The sequence below is a fragment of the Amblyomma americanum genome, chromosome 4, assembly GCF_052857255.1.
Source record: "Amblyomma americanum isolate KBUSLIRL-KWMA chromosome 4, ASM5285725v1, whole genome shotgun sequence".
NCBI classification, from domain to species: Eukaryota; Metazoa; Arthropoda; class Arachnida; order Ixodida; family Ixodidae; genus Amblyomma; species Amblyomma americanum.
Genome location: NC_135500.1, coordinates 208138778 through 208156434, shown reverse-complemented (window position 1 = coordinate 208156434; position 17657 = coordinate 208138778). Strand labels below are relative to the sequence as shown.

The following is a 17657-nucleotide window of genomic DNA, read 5'->3' as shown; positions in this document are numbered from 1 at the left end:
GTGTCCGAAGTTCGTAGTAAGTGGACTTTCCTTGTTACAAAGCATACAGACTTCGTTGCAGTTGCTAGGCACTTCCTGAGGTCGCCTTTTCCTGTAACTAAAGTCGTTGACATGCAAAGTGAAGGGGTTTTTAATGCCGACCCACAAGGAGGCGAACGTGCACGACGAACTTCGTGCGGCCAGCACTAGCGCGGCGGAGAGCAGCATAAACCAACAAGAAAGGTGGGACTGGCGCTTTAACCCAAAGTCATGGCTACTCTATAATCTCGGTGTTCGCTAATTGGTGGGCCTTGCTTAACCGCTCTACAAAAGGGTTACTCAGGCTGCCATGTGCGCACTGCCTGCACGTGGCAGCAGCGCATATGGCGGAGATCCGATTGGGCAGGCGATGCACGCCACGTAACTTGATGGGCCAGTCGACGGACTTCGTGACAGGTATACAAACTTCACGTATTGATTGATCACCGGCCGCGTGCAGTAGTTTCGATTTCAACGCTTACCCTCTCGTTCTTTCCACGTTAAACCCAGTCGGCACACATGCTCGCACCGATTGACCTTGTAGCATGTCTGGGCGTACTCGACCGGCGATTAACTGCAGGGAGGGGGGGGGGGGGGGGGTCGACACTTTCTTTGGGGGAGACCAGGGGAGCTGGGAGACTTCGGTCTGCGCGGATTTTTCGACGTCGGGGGATAGTTTCCGACGCTTCTTCCTTTGTTATAACCGAGTGATGTGGCCACTATTGGTTTTATCCCACACATAATAAGCGAGTGTTCGTAATTCTCGTTCGTAATAAGCGAGTGTTCGATATAACTGCAGCCGTTAAAGTGGGCTCGACTATATTGTTTATGTTTAATGTTAATTTGACAATTTTTGTCTCTTTTCATCACAACATAGAGCACAGGACGCGGAGAAATCGCTCGTACTGCCCACACTATATAATCGCGGGTAATCGTGATCTAGTTAAAGTATCGCTGATTGGACAGTGTTCATATGGACCATGAGAAGCACTGCGGGAGCAAGGGCCGTGTAAGAATAATTTGGGGAAAAAAATATCCTAGGAAAAACATCTGTCCTTAACCTGACATGACGTCAAGAAGTGTTACACCTCACGTTACGTGCGACGACACATTTGACGTCACAATTTTTGGACCAATCACCGTTCCTAGCCTATATACTTACCTTTCAACACGTCTTGCCGCGGCGTGTTGCTGTGCAAGGTGCGGCAGCGTTTTTGTGGTCTAGGTAAATATTGGTTGCATCTGGACGGCTGCGATCAACTTATTAACGCGAAAGCATTGTTGGCTCATGAGGCGGAAAACGCGGCGTTGTCGTAGTTGTCCAGGTCAGACGGATCCGGAAACACGTTATGACATCATCGGCATTACGTACATCACCAGGAAAGCAAAATTTCTCCCGAAGTGAGTTTCGAACCCAGGCCGGCGCGAACAGATTAGCTTCGCTGGCCATTTCATTGGAGCACTGCGCTAGCACCGTTTTTTTTTATTTCCTGTTCACGGTTAAAAAAATAAATAAAAGTTGCAGCAGCAGAGCAAAATAACAATAAAATAGTCAAAGTGGCAGCCGCAACTGAGGCCGCGCTGTGAGTCGAAAGCGTTTCGTTCGCCAGGTCACATCAGCACTGGCAGCCATTTAGTTCGCTCGCTCTGAGCATTGTATCACCGCAGCACAAATGCGCGCGCGCTTAGCTGCCAGTCATCATTGTTGTCCTCAAGAGGATAATGGCGCATACCCAATGCGGGCGATTGGGCAAGAGACGGACGGCGACTGACAGGCTCTCTATGGGTTTGGGTATCGACTTCAACTTCAATTCGGGCGGCGCGAGCTGATCAGCTTCGCTTACCACTGCATTGAAATAGTACGCCGGAGCCGAACACCCTGCGTGCATGATTTCGCCTTCACAGCACCTAAGTAGTCTCAAGTTCCCTCGGTAATTTTATTGTACGCGATGCGCGCAGCTTTTGTCACCCTAGCTGGCTGTTGACGCGGTCGCGCCCGATTGGTCCGCGCTGAAAGCTTCCCGGTGAACATATATAGCTCGGCTTGGTCGACGGGCCACCGGCGAACAGCCGTCGGTTGGACGCCGCCGCGGGAGGCCGTTCGCCAATTTTTCGCAGGAAAATCGCTCAATATGGGCGGCGTTTTGCACTTTATACGGACGTCGGTTGCAGGTAAGTAAGTATACAAACCTCGAAGCTCTGGTGCAGTTGCTATGTCTGCTGCTTGTGTAGTAGGAATGTACATACGTACTAAATTTTTTTGCGTACGCTGATAGGCAGTTGAGCACGCCGGCTGGGTACCTTAGTCCAGAATCCCTTAGGTGGTGGCTACTGCCGAAGCACGGTCCACCAGCCATATACAGTTTAGGGAGGGGTGAAATTGTAGGAATGGTCTGGCACTGCCAGACCATGCGGGCAAAGGACGGTGCTCCCTGTCTAGCACAGCTCACGACAGGAACTGATATTCGTCAGCAGTTGTCAGCCGGCCTGTTCTTGTGTCCGTCTGTCAACGTTTACGTTTCCAGACCTGTGCTATTCGCTTGTCACTGCATGTGTGCATGATGACCTCTCAACTAAAGCCCCGCCTTCCCTAACTGCTCCGATTCCTGTGCAGACCTTGAGCACTGCCCGCCCCATCAGCATACAATCCCCTACTCAATTCCTCCTGGAATGCTGCATGGTTCAAGACGCGCAATAACTGTCGCACACTCGGCGGACACACACCTTGACCTCGCCGTAGTGGAACTGGGGGATGAAAAATGTTGAAGAGGACTCCGGATTTATTTCGGCCATTTGGAATGCTGCAATTTCCAATCGAGCAAAAGTTCAGTGTTGACAGGAATTCCTGTGGGCAAACCGTACTGCCCCCCCGCCCACGTAACACAAGAAGGGCTACGCATCGTGTAACAAACGTCTACAAAAGTATATGCGCTAATGTCTTGAAGAAATCTATTTTCAGGTGTTCTGTAGACAATGAGGCAAAAAAGAAGTGTCATATTCCTGCTAATGCTCCGCCAAAAAAGATCTAGAAAACTTCGTAAGAACTCGTTAAAGGGACACTGAGGAGAACTCTATCAATTTTTTTTGTTAGCAAAATCTGATAGTTCGGCATTTCATGGCTTTGTTTCCGCTTGCCCGGGCGCGAAAAAGGCATTTATTTCAAAGAAATTTGGATTCGAAGTTGAAAAAGTTTTTCCCGCCGCTCTGATTCAAACTCAGGGAACTCTTATGATGTCACAGAACGGAGTGACGTGAAACGTGACGTAAACGCAGACTCCGTGATTTCTGACGGCTAGCGGTGCGGTGCGCAACCTTCCTTTGCCAGCCTCAGACATTCGTGGCGTCCATGAAGTAAGGAAATTCCTCCAAGGTGGCGCCTCTTGTTCTAGGAAGTCATCACGCTTGTACTTGCGAGATTGGCCTGTGGCGGCGATACCTGTATTTTGGTTCTTGCTATTTTCTACATTACAAGAGCTTTGTTTTTAGGAAGAGTGGCGTTTTTGGGATCAGGAGCTGCTATTCTATCGATACAAGCCAACTTCAATTTCTCCTCAGTGTCCCTTTAAGAACATATTTAGACATTTTTATTTCTTGTAAATGGCTGCTAATATGAAGCCTATAGACTCAAGCTCAGTATGCTGTATATTTAGAATTCCATAAAATCAACCAGTGGTATTTCATTACGTTTAGAGCTCATGCTTTTTTAGAGCATGCAGATTTTGTTTGTTCAGCTGCCCTTTGCAGCGTAAATACACATGCAAATGACGCAAGAAAACCCGCTTCATCACTCTCTGCCATACAGTTTCATCAGTTTCTGCCAGCGGTGTGCGTGGAGATTGAAACCAGCACAGTCGTAGAAATTGTCTCGCGCTCTACTACAAACGGTACGTCCGACGCGCACTCTATAGTTCTCTTATTACTCTTATTGTATATTGACTTCGAAGAAGGATGTTATTTGCAACGTTCGTTGCGTGGACATTCCTGCTACCCTCGGCCGTGCGCATTATCCTATGTTAATTGGCGCTGAGTCATGTACATGACTATGCTCAGTCGTCACTAATCACCGAAATAAAAGATGCATAAAAATTCATATGATTGGACTTAGCTTCACTGCGGCGTTAGTTCACATCTACCGACTGTTTGTGTCAATACTTGTGTCAAGTACTTGGACATACATGCAAAGGTGCGTTCGGAACAAATTGCTGTTAAAAAACAAAACCAGTTGTTGGGCGAGTTGGTGCTGACGATGATCCATAACAGCGCGACAGACGGGACAAAGAAGAGGAGACACAACACACAGCGCTGACTCACAACTGAAACGTTTATTGGCTGCCAGCCAGTATAAATACTGGCCTGGTGGCCGGGAAAAAAATACAAGCATGCTTGACTTGCGTGATATCAAAACATCGCCAGTTCATCAGGCACGCGTCAACATACAGGAGTCATCAGTGCAAAATCAGTGTTAAAAAACCTCGCTAAAACGTTCCCGAATATACTTCTCGTCAGAGAAAATTTAGAACGTTTGTGAATAAACCTCTTTTGTCAGTATGTTTTTAAAACGTTTGTGAATAAACCTCTTTGGTCAGTATGTTTTTAAAACGTTTGTGGAAAAACCTCTATTGCTGAGATGTTTTTTAAACGTTTCAATCTTAGGTTAGACGTTGCTAGATGCTTGGAGTTGTTCGAACACGTTTTATAGAAGTTGTGTGTTTCGTGGGCGTTTTAAAGCGATAGCTGCGAAGGGCACGCTTCCGTTCTGCAGCGTTGTTGTAGCGCGTCACGTTGATTGGTCAGCGTGCAATGACGTCACTGCAACGTGGCATATGCTTACACCGGTCCGAGCACTGCGACTTCACGTGCCGCAGTGGTAACTGTCGTGCGAGCTTATTCGACGAATAAAGTTCAAGAAATGCGTTGCGCAAACGGGAAGGACAGCCCAATCCGAGAGCTGCTCCTAAATCCTTCCCTGCGAGCTACGCCCGTGGCAGCGGTGCATCCGCGTGGTGGTGAGTAATGAAGGCCACACTGTGCATGTCCGGGTGTAGCTTTCGCAGACACAGCTACGCGATGGTGTATTATCTGGCCGTTGTATGCCTCTCTGCAGCATCCGTGTCTGCGTGAGAGATGTGACCTCCCTGAGGATGGGGAACGTCTGTAACACGCGTTTTCGATTAAAATACACTGTTCCGGCAGAGGCCAATTCGCTAATGAAGGGAAAGCTGCGAGAGCGACGTGGCGGTTTCCCCGAGATTGTTGTCCTCAAGCGCTCACGAGCTTTGGTAATTTGTCTGCAAGCCGAAGGCCCGCGCTCGTATACCTTCATTTTCAGTGCCAATAAAAGTTGTTCCTAAGCACGGGCAAGAGCCTGTGAGGTGCAATTCGGGTATAGTCAAGAACGGATAACGCGCGGTGGTACCAGAATGAAACTTTCGGTCGGCTGGTGCCCAGTCTCCTTGCTAGTCTGCATTCTTCATCACTCTGAGCAGAGCACGTGGCGTGTGGTGGACCCTTCCGGCACGGCGCTCACTTGAGCGTGTGAGTTCAGCCGTTGCTTAATCCTGCGCGCCAACGCGGTTTTCCTGACTGCTCTCAGCTCCGGTGAAAACAACCGCGGCGTCCTGTTTCAGCGTCGCGTGATATCCCGTATCGATAAGGGAATTCCGTGGACGCGTGTCACAACCTTATCAAGCCGTCGCGCGCAGATCAGCGAGTCCCGTGCCGCTCGAGCACGGTCTCTCATTCACTCGGCCCCGGTACACGCAGCGTCAACCGCGATGAGCCCCTTGGGTCTGGTTCTCCTCCTGGTGTGCGGCCTGGCCAGCGCCAGAAGTGCAGGCGAGGTAAGCCTAGCTGTCAGTCGATATCGCTGCACTCCCGTTGCCTTCTACTCCCGAGTACCCAGCAGAGTCTCGCGCGTGTTCAAAAAGGGGCGCCCCCCACGGAAAGCATCGTCTTTCACGTTTACCATCAGCTGCAGTCCCAGCCAAAGCACGAATTATATCGCTTACACATGTAGTGTGCAGGTGTGGAAAGCGCAATCCGTTCATGTTAGCTGATATGTCTCTCTTGACAGGAACAGCATTGCTTATTTTCTTGCTTTGCTGTCCGCGCTTCGGCTTCTAGCGCTGCTGCCGTGGCGTTTGCGAGTAATGCATACAGCTTCGATGCTTCGACGGGGCCTGTGCTCCTCCCTTTGTCTCTCACAAGCCGCATCGATGGCAGGACTTGCCATCGCAGGACAGTGGCGCATCGTGTAACCGCCGGACGATTGGTTTAGCAGTTGTACGAGTACTCCCAGAGATGAATGAATGCAAGGTAGGAATGATCCGAACACCGGAACCTAAATGAGAACAGAACTGCTAGCGCACTTATTTCGCATTTGGTCAAAATACGCAAATAGACCGACATTTGTTTTTTCTTGCCATCTTTCCCTGTTCGTTGTTGACCGATCTGCGGCCTCACAGTGCAGGTCTTTTTCCAAAGTACGGGACAACAGCGCTTTGTTTGTAGCTATCAGTTTTGTGAAACGTGTGTTATCTTCAATTGTTCCTCTCCTCGCAGGGATATCATGGACAGAGCTAACATGGTTTTCATTTTCTATGTGGCGCCTACCTGCTACATTTTGTATTTGCTGCCAGTTTACGATTACAGCTGTTGTGCAACTATAGGAGCCATTTTTGGAGCGGAAGAAGACGTTTTTTATTTATTCATTAAATTTATGTACTGCAACTACTGCCTTTGTATAATGCCCGTTTTTCCTGAGGACAGCACTGCAATATAAATGGATTAATAAAGCATACTTGAACAAGTCTTTAGAGCACTGCACGGGGAACAATGGGTCGCAGTCTAAAGCCCGAGACTATATAGTCTCAGACAGCAGCTGAAGAGTTAAATTGCTCACTGGGTGCAAGTAACCTCCTGTTACGCAAGTAGGGACCGGTAAAGGCGCTCAAATAGCAACAACGCTTGAAAAACTGGCTAGGTAAACACAAAAATAAGAGATAAGGTAGACTTGCCCGCTCGGCTTTTTGGACAGTTCCGAGAGCCAAATGAAAATGGTTGCACGGCCCTATCTTATCCTTGTCGCTGCTAGTGCAGGACATGCATTCTATGAATTTCTTTCTGAAGGAAATCTGAAGATTAGCATTAATGGTCGTAGTTCACACAAGTAACATATGTACTCTGCGTCGTGTTCTTGCAGCATACACCTCTTCATTAAAGCCGGGAACTCTGGCCACACAGATATTTTTGTTGCTTGACGGGAGTCAGCGCCAAGCATTCGCTGAGATAACGTGTTAACGAGTAGCTGCGTTGCGCCATTATCTGTAGGGTAAATGCGAAATAGATGCCATACTGCGGCGTCGAACGAGTTGGTTGTTATATACTGCACATGACCTGCATGCCGAACAGTGCATCAAAAGAACGGAGTGGCCACATGTCGTGTGTGGCCTCGGATCTCCGTCCTGATCCTGCACTCTTCGGCACCATGTTCGAAAAGGGGAAAGTTAAGCGTGGTCCCATTGATCTACGAAAGCTAGAATTTGCGCTCCTGCCTTTGCGTTATAATAATCCGTGAACGTGTCTCACTAACGTCTTTGATTCAGCAGGCTTGCATTCATACCATGTTTGAATTATGTGGCGTGCTGTCTGTGTAACGTGCTATATTCAACTCTAACTTGATCAAAAGTGCGTTTTAGAAGGACCCTATCGATTAGGGGGATAGGGGAATAGCGGGGGGCAATTGCGCAGGACAACAACGCCTCTCGGGTTACTGCCGTGCGCATGCGCACTGACGTTCCGCTATTCCCCCATTCCCGTAGCCGACAGGGTCCCCCTATTGTAAAGCTCCCTAATACGCCGATATAGCTCGATCTCTTTGACACAGGTTTACTTTCAACCGCTTGTCAGTGTCGCTTCGTTCATTTTCAAGCGTCCACCGATTAATGCACGTCTCTTTGCAACAGGGAATAAAGTTAGGAGAGCAGAAAGTTGCGCTAGTTGGTTGGTATTGGTTCATACTTCTTGAGTATGAGGGAATAAAGTGTAGGCTAATTTCTGCCCGTTACATTTTGCTTTCAGCAAACCAAATGTGAACATGGTTTGCAGCCGCTCAACAGGTAAGGATAATTTTCCTATTGTGTTGTGACCCCCGCAACACACCCCATATAAAAAAGTCAAATAATTTTTTAATTAGACAAAAATTCAACTACCACATCGATGGAGCATTGAAGAGTTGCGCGCCATTTCTGTGTAAGATAATATGGCTGGCTTTTTTTTTTCCTTTAAGAAAAAACTGTTCAATCGTAACCACTTTCTCCAGAAGCTGCTTGATTAAAGGGAGGAAATGTGTGCACCGTATTGTCGTTGCTTGGGATTCGCTTACTTCAAACTCCCGGTTTATTCCAAGTGATGCTTGTGTCCCATCAACGTATCTTGGATTAGAATTGCTCTTCTGATTAAAAGAGCCCTGCTTAAATCGAACTCCGCATAAACCGAATGAATTTTCGGTCGTGTGCGCGAGTTTCCAGGGGAGCTTTTCTATGTGTGCAACGCTTCCTTTCTTTGTACCCACATTTTTTTTGTCGGTATTTTCGTTATGATGAGCCTTAAGCGTACATCCGCACATTGTAGAGGCGCCCAGATGGTTGAAAAGGAACCCCAAGTTCTCCTTTCCGGTCTGCCTCAGTGTGTAATCTCAGGTGACCTACACTTTTTAACTCCAACGTGGCCGGTTTCCGTCGATTTCGATGCGCGTGAAGCCTCTTGGAAGGTTATATGGCTACGCAGGCGCGCCAGCATGTTGGTATCAAGATCTTCATCAAAGCGAAAGCTTATACGACGCTGCACACAGACGCCGTTTTCATTATTTCCGATTGGTTTAATGTCGGACAACCCCTTGGGAGGCTTTCTGTGTGATTTGCGTTAAGACTTGGAGAAGGCTGTCAACGCAGGGGCGGGTTTATCCAGGGTCACTCTTGGAAAGGACGGTTGGGGGAAGGGGCGGGAGTTCAAATTGATCTGTATATTTTGCAAATCTTACCGTCGTTAAAAACGACCCCCCCCCCCCCCCTCCCCTCATAAGTCCTGTCCCTGTCGCAGCACATCCCGCCTTGGTATCGTCGCTTTCGTCGCCTCTTTCTTAAGCTGCAGCCGGTTAACATCGCCCTAACCAGTTTCTGATCGCTCATTGCTTGTAAATTGATCGCTTGCAGTTCAGAGGTGCCTTCCTTCGTCATAAATCTGGACCTGCCGCCAAGCGAAAGATGGACCGAGGTAGCGAAGGCGAAAAAAGCGGAGGTAAGCTTGAGAAGCCGCGGCCTCTTTTGCAGCAGCAGCTGTATGGGCGACGTTCGGCGGAATCATGTCGTCGTCGTTGGTGTCGTCCGCTTTCTCCCCTTTTCCCTCCACTCACTCTTTTTCTTCTTTCTCTCGCTGTACCTGTGAAGCCGGACGCTCGCCGCGGTGGCTCTGGTAAGAGTGCTCGGCTGCTGAGGCCTGGGACGCAGGTTCAATCCCGGCTGCAGCGGCCGCATTCCGATGGAAGCGAAATGCAAGACGCCTGTCCATGCTGCGTGTTACCAGTGCACGTTAACGAAACACAGGCGGTCAGAATTCATCCGGAACCCTCCACTACGTCGCCTCTTTCTCTCTCCCTTCTTCTACTCCCTCCTTCCTCTCTTCCCTCACGAAGTGGTTGAGGTGCCCACCGAGAAGTGAGGCAATAGCCTTTCCTTTCCTCATATTATTATTATTATTATTATTATTATTATTATTATTATTATTATTATTATTATTATTATTATTATTATTTTATTTTGTTGCTGTTGTTGTTGTCGTTGTTGTTGTATCTGTTTTAGCGGACTGGGTCTCTTACCTAAATCTTCTTTCGTCGCCATTTTCAGGTGTACAAAATGCACGAGGCTCTGAAGAACTTGACTGTGGGCCTTTTGGGGGAGAGGGTCCTGAGGCTGATCGACACGGCCATGGTGTGTGTTGGACAAGGAACTGTGATTTAAGTACATAGTGCACGCTCATGATCGTTAGCAGGGACATAACAAAAATATATTGCAAATTTTCCCATCTCCTTCTGTTTTTTTTTTCTTATCAGCCAAAGCTTCTCAGTACGTTGCCTTGGCCGTTCACTGAGGAGATGAAGTCTATTTCGGAGACAACTGGATTGCCTCTGGGTACGCATAGGAATTTCTATACCCAACGCTTCTTGCGCAGTACAGCGGTTACTTACAGCGGAATGCTACACTTTTTCATTTCTTTTTTAGGTGAAGTGGTGCTCTACAACGTGTTCTACGAATTCTTCACCGTCTGTACTTCCATTGTGGCTCAGGATGCGGACGGTGTGTTTGGTTTTGTGATATCGTTTAGAGCCTAGATAAGGCCGTTTGATCTTTAGTTCTCTCGGAACATGAAGGAACATCGCAAAAAAAAAGCGGTTTGTCCCTCTTTGTTTACGCTCCGCCTTTGAGCCCTGGTTTTTTGCGATGTTCAACCAACTAGCATATCAAGCAGTTATTGTGAACTGCGAAAACACTTCGCCTTACTCTCTTGTAGCTATCTCGGTATTAAGGAAACGGAAAATTTGTTTTTTTAATTCAGTTTTTCAGCGTAGACAGCTCCCGTACAGAAACAATCAATAGAGTCCATAGACTGTGTATGTATGTATGTATATATGTATATATGTATATATATATATATATATATATATATATATATATATATATATATATATATATATATATATATATATATATATATATATATACAAAAAGTGATTTCTGTCAGCTGATTTGGTCAATATAATATAAAATCAACTCGCGAACTCGTGCTTTGCTGTAACTTTGTACCTCGCACACGCTCTATAAAAGCTGCGTGTTTCAAACGCTGTACTACACTCGAAAAAGGCTGGTCCTCCAGCCGAAACGTGGTGAATTAAATCCTGTTATGTTTCTTCAATCTTTGATGATTATATATATATATATATATATATATATATATATATATATATATATATATATATATATATATATATATATATATATATATATATATATATATATATATATATAGTAAGGATTTTGTAAGGATGAGGTATTTTTGTAAGATTTTTGCAAGGAATATAAAAATAAAAAGTAAAAACAAGCGAATTTTCTCTTTTCGCTAACCACATTTTATTGAAATGTATTTTCGCCGTCGTTTCTTTCTGGCCAGGGGAGATATACCATGCACGAAATATGGATTTCGGGCTGTTCCTTGGGCAAGTAGACTTCCGGCTGGAACTCTCGTTTCAATATACCTCTCCTTCTAGTCTTTTTGTGGCTATGGTCGCATTATCACAAAAAATGTTGGCATTTCCAGTTGGGACCCACAAAATCACACTTGGGCTATGACGGAAGTACTAAGGCCTACGGTCGTCAAGCTGGACTTCCAGAGGTCACAAAAAACGGTGTTTAAGGCGGTCACTTTCGCTGGATACCTGGGCGTCTTGACTGCTGTGAAAGAGGTACATGACCTTGCATTCTTTTTTGTAATCATCACTAACATTTTTGCTCAGTTTTCGGTTACTGTACGATTTGGGTTTCTGGGCATGACTATTACCGGTTAATTGTGTTTGTTGCATTTTCGTAGGGTGCTTTCTCGATGACAGTCAACGAACGGTTCAAGTTGAATGGCGGATTTATTGGTGAGTTTCATTTCTGAAATTTTAAATGGTTTTGTTAAAAGCTTCTACTTTGAACGTTGTTGTTTCCCGCGAGGCTATCGCGTGTCTTGCATGGAGATCCAAATATAGATCGTTTCTGAAACATGCTTCTTTGAAGAAGCACTTAGTCGCCGATTAATTACACTGCGTGCAGGTACGATGAAATCCATTCACTGACGAATTCAGAAACAAGCGAATACATTAATTTGTTGTTCTTTTTTTGGGGGGTGGGGGTGTTTAATGGCACATAGGCAGCTAAGGCGCCAAGCACAACAAGCGGATACATTAACCGCATAGATTTCTTGTTCACAGCAAGTCCGACTACAATGAAGTGACTTCAGGACTGGGTATTTATGATTCGTGCGGATTCATTGTTCTCAACGGGCTGAATAATACCTCTTGTGGACATGGTCGAGTGGCCCTGCTCACTAACTTCCGCACAGCACCAAAACCTGGCACACTTGACAACGTTAATCATTAATTAAAAGACGAGCGCATAAAACTGGGACGCAGACAGAGAAGACAGGACGAGCCACACCAGTTTGGAGGACATCCGACACGTGCACGTGCGTGAACACTGGGCGTATCTTCTGCTCCTAGGACTGCTGGAGTGGATCCTCGGTGACCACAGCCAGCAGTGGGTGAGCTTCCTGACCAGGGAGGTTATGGAGAACGCGACCAGCTACGAGACGGCCAAGGAGGCGGTGTCCACCACCAAGCTGCTGGCTCCCGTCTACTTCATCCTTGCCGGAACCCGGCCCGGCGAGGTAAGGACTATACGCTATATATATTGTAAAAGCGAACAGCTCGAAAAAGACAGAGAGCACACACTGTTCGCTTTTACAATGCTCTCAAACCAACTCCTACAACTTCTAAATGATGGTCGAGTCGTATAGCGCCAGTAAGGAGACGTGCAATCGAAATGTGCATTGCGGAGCAGTGCTTGCGGCTGCACCGAGCACTACGCGAGCGGATCTTTGACCCAACCTTGAGCAAACGAAAATATCTTGTGCAATGGCGCTCTTTGGCCGCAGATTCCATTGCGCCATAAAAAATTCACTCACCATCATCGTCAGCAGCACTACGCGAGCTGCCTTTCTTTGCCTTTTGTCTGCATTTAGTTGACCTGAGACCTGAAGTGGGGCAAATTTGGTTGCCTTCGTCGACGCCGCTACGTGCAGCGACTGCTTTAATGCTCGTGGGAGTTGGTTTCCTAATACGAGACATGTGTATAGGACAAGTGGGAATATGCTGTTTCTCTAACTGATTGCATCTTCCTACCTGATGTTTTTATGCTCGGAAAGCAGTGTTAACTTTGCTTCTAGAGGCGTAATACAGGCGCATGCTGATGGCGACTTGCAAATACTAAATAACGCTAAATAACTAAATATACGCTGTTCAAAATTACCTTTGGAACGGTGACATTAAATGCAGAAATTGGATATATAAATAAGCAACCGATTGTGGCAATTACTCACTTTCCTTATGCGCTGAATGTACTTCGTATGAGTAAGTTCCCTTATTCTCGTAAGGCTGCTCTGACTTTAGATCTCTCTGCCACGTGACCTATCAACCTGATCACATGACCGGACGAGTCAGTTCGGCCTTCATTTCGACAGTTTTGTGACCACGCTGAAGTTTATGTTAGCTGCACCCTTGCGAAAATTTTTGGACGGCCTATAGTGTTACGTGGTGGTGACGTTGAAGAACACAGTAGCAATACTGTGAAAGACAAAACTAACTTTAATTGGGCGAACCTGTGGCCACAAAAGAGGCTACACTTACAGCACAACGGTATAAAGAGAATTTATTGGTACACCAGACCACATTTACATAAGAACACTGGCAGTCACGAACAGGTAGCGGCGAGCACGGTCGGCGATCGTCGAAAATCTGATCCGCGGGTCAAGCGCGTCGGCTGTTATATAGCAGTCGTCGAATGTTCCAGACTAATCGTTGAGACCCGCGTGCCTTCCACAAAGTTCTACACCATTCGCGTCAGGCGATGAAATCAGATAACATAAGGTTCGTCTACAACAGACAGCGAACAGAAGCATCGATGACTTGCCAGAAACTTCGGATAGATGCAGGCGCGTCCCGCGCTGTGCGATAACACTTGTTAGGCGGCGAAACGTGGTCGCCCGATAAAGATAAAAGACACGTGTCAATAGACTATCCATAGAATAGACTTCTGTCTATATATAGTCTATAGACTGTCTTTAGACAAATCCTAGAGAATAGTATATATAGGCAATACAGATCCCATTGATAGTCTATAGACAATCTATAGATTTATGTTCATACACCTTTAGTAGACTTTTGTCTGTATCAGCGTATAGGCGATGAATAGAGAAGAGATAAAGAAATATCTCTAGAAAGGTAATAAAGTTGATAGGAAGTCCATAGACGGTCTATAGACCATTTTTATAAGGGCAGATATTGCCTTGTCACCAAAGCCCGCTGCCCGCTTAGAGTGTCCTTTTGCCGCAGTCGCAAAGTGAAGTGCATGGTATATATATGACAAAGACGTGCCGGTTCCCGGCAGGGCGCCATCATCACTCGGGACCGGAACAGCCACGATGCCGACGTGTATTCGCTGTCGGACACGCCGGACAAGTGGTTCCTGCTGCAGACCAACTACGACCACTGGGAGTCCCCGCCCTCGTACGACGACCGGCGCGGCCCCGGAATGCACTGCATGAGGAATGTAACGCAGCAGGTATGCGCACGCGCATGTCTGGCGCTGACGTTCCTGGCGGCCAGAAAACGTCTTGCCGCCATGTCTGCCCACATTTGTTGTACTGCGGCATTTTTTGTTCATGGATGCTGTCGTCTCATGCTTTTAGCTTTCACTGAACCTGTTGTGCCGCTTGAAACTTAAGTGTAGTGCATTTTCTTGTGCCGTTGTTTTTTAATGTCCCGTACGGACATGCCAGGTGTTTCAGGGAAGCCTGCCACTAATTTTTAAAATAGGCTTTCTGAGGTGTAAAGCTGGCTTCTGCGGCATTGTAATACCAGTGTTGGCGGACAGAAAAGAATAGAGGAATTATGTTAACTAATAAGCAGCTTGATTAACTAAACTCTTAACTTTGTTATTTATTACAGTTAGGCACCTGGTTGCAAATGTAAATTTGTAGTTGGACGTTAACAATAGTCATATCAGTTTTAGAATTTCGAAAACTTATTACCTCCGGCGTTTTGGCTGACTGGATTGGAAAACATTTAATTCGTCAGAAAAGGCAGAATGCAGACGATCCGTGCTAGGTGGCTATCAGTCCACGGCTGACAGCGACCTGGGTAGCCCATTCAATGACCCGGGTTTGAACTCCCAAGTCTGAGCTGACCAACACGGCCTCCCACTGCTCGAGAGTAGGAACCTGTATTAGAGATTTCGGGGGCGGCTCCTCTTTAGTAATGTTAGCCATCTGGCGTCAAAATACGCGCGCTTTCGAAAAGCGCGCGCCTCTGGCTCGTGAAACCCGTGAAACACGTCACTCCGTGACGCACGCGAGCTTCTCTGTCCCGCCCACACTGCTGTGCTCGCTGCTCTAGTCCCATTGGAGAGAACAGAGAGGGAAACAGTTAAAAAGTTAACTATCAGAAATTTGTTAACCAGCTTACTAGTTAATATGCCCCCCGTGTTTCCTTCCTGGTGTTCGCCAACGCTGGTATTACAATGCCGCTTAAACCATCTTTATACCTCAAACGCAAGTAATGCGTCTCTTCAAACCCTTCAACACATTTTAAAAATTTGCTGACAGTGACGTTCTTTGACTGGGTGGAAAGCAATCATGTTTTAATATCCCTTTCACCCTAATCTTACCACTGTTATCATGGTTATCTGTGTGGCTATCTATTCCTACCTTACAGATGCTACATTTGCCATTGTCTTTCACTCGTGAGAGTAGAGGTTCACATTACGCTCGTTCCTTCTTCATCAGCGGTCTTCGTCACTTTCCCATACGGGATTTGTCCGCTCGTACGTGCCTTCACCGGACGCAGCCGCGACTAGCGAGGCATAAGACTACTGACGTCCGAATCTTTTTATTGCGAAGCAATACTACTTTAGGTCGCACTTCAGCCCGTTCCGTGGCGAGGCGGTGGTAGGCATCATTGACCTTTAGCGCGACCTCGCTGCGTGACGTCACACCACGTGACCTAGAGTGACGTCACACCAGCTGTGTAAAAACGGGGCCCCATCTCACGCCGTCGCGAGGCGAGGCGGTAGCCACCAACGGCGGCCTAACTCCCGCTCCTCTCACCAGGGGCGCTACGGTCAGAGTGACGTCACACCAGCTGTATAAAATAGCTCCGCTCCTCTCGCCAAGGCAGTGAGGCAGGTGAGGGAAATGTTTGTCGGCATACACGGATTCGACGGATGACTTCCTCTTAGATGATTCACTGTAAGCCGTAACACTAGCATAAACCAAGACTACCACCAGCCATACTACCAGCTGATCCGAGAATAACACACTATTGCTTCGCAATCACCAGGCTTAACCAAGCTAAGCCACGGCCGTTTTTTTTTTTCGAATCCCAAGCTGTTGCGAGAGCAAGGCATGCGTGAACTGAACTTCCTCTTGCATCTGTGAATTTTCTTTGCGAACTAAGTGCAAATATTAGGTGCATTATGTTTGTAAAGAGTGTCACAGCCAAGTACTCAACCCACGGTGCACCTCCAATGCTCTACTTGGTGAATTTCAATGTCGTCGACTACTTTTGAGTGCGTTTTCAGCTAGTACCTTTTAGAGCGCATAATTCCAGTGTTTTTTAAATGCTATCGCCTACATTTGCGCAGGGCCTTGGGTTCGGCAGTCTATTCGATGTCTTGGGCACGAAGCCCGTCCTCAATATGGTAAGAACAGCTGGTTCCAGCGTCTATATGTATTCTGTATACTACCTCGGTAACTTCTGCAGCCTGTAAGCTATATTCGAAGTCAGGTGACTCACTGTGCTCCCACGTAGTCGCCTTTCCAGGAAACATGCAGCAAGAGGGCCGCTTTGAGCAGCCTAATTCCGACTTGGTTGCTTTGTCGAAACCAATGTCCTGCTCCCATGCAGAGGCCACATAACTTCAAATTGCTGGCGATTACCCACCAGATTATTTGTAATTTTGATTTAAGCAAGTTCTCTGTCCCGTACGCGTTAACTAAATATGCATCATTAAACGTTGCGTGTTTTCGAAAGCATATATAGAGCACAGAGCACCGAGGAAAGTCACAGGGATGTATCTGTTGGAGTTACGGCTGCAAATTTTTTTTTTTCTGTTGGATAAATACCAAGACTTCAGAAAAGTAATTTGATTTACGCCGACAAACCGAGCTTTTGTACAGGTCTGACGATGATATCCAACAGGAAGGCGACGCTGGAAGATTAACACAGTGCGCTGTTGGTTGTGTTTCAGCTCACTGCATACGTGGCGCTGATGCGTCCTTCCACCGGACAGCTGGACACGTACACGCAGACCTGTATACCTCCGTGCTCTCCTTGGTGATGACTGGGCCGAACACACTCAGCGTAGTTTCGTGATCTCTCGCCAGTGAGCGCTCTTCATTGACGCTCTTTGTAAGTATACAGTGACCAACTCGTGAGTGATCTCAGGTGAAGGCGAATCAAGAAATCGTTCGATGCTCTCTTGTGTACCAGTACCTCCTCCCATGGAATAACAGAATAACATAACAGTTGGAATAGCAGAAACTCGTTTTGATGACAATAAAGGAACGTGGAGTTTTTTTCCGAACGTGAGATTGATGCTTTCCGCTATTGATTTCCAGGCCAAGTAGTGTATTCTACACTAATACTCTTTTTAATTTTCTGGTGCATTCTCGTCAGTACTCGCGAAATTCCTGCCAGATCTTCTTTCAAAGCCGCAGTTATCCATACATACGCCTGATGTCATCGTTTATTTTTAAGTTTATTTATTATA

The 17657-nt window shown here is 46.8% G+C and overlaps 1 protein-coding gene across 1 annotated transcript; it reads left to right on the top strand.

The window, feature by feature from the left end:
- Window positions 1-5700: 5700 nt before the first annotated feature.
- LOC144129195 (acid ceramidase-like) lies at window positions 5701-17471 on the top strand. Its single transcript, XM_077663175.1, has 13 exons — window positions 5701-5858; window positions 8098-8135; window positions 9231-9315; window positions 9921-10004; window positions 10127-10205; window positions 10296-10370; window positions 11242-11287; window positions 11389-11533; window positions 11659-11713; window positions 12332-12498; window positions 14277-14450; window positions 16530-16586; window positions 17136-17471. Exons 1-13 carry the CDS (start codon window positions 5793-5795, stop codon window positions 17223-17225), a joined length of 1161 nt encoding a protein of 386 aa, XP_077519301.1. The 5' UTR covers window positions 5701-5792; the 3' UTR covers window positions 17226-17471.
- The last annotated feature ends 186 nt before the right edge of the window (window positions 17472-17657 follow it).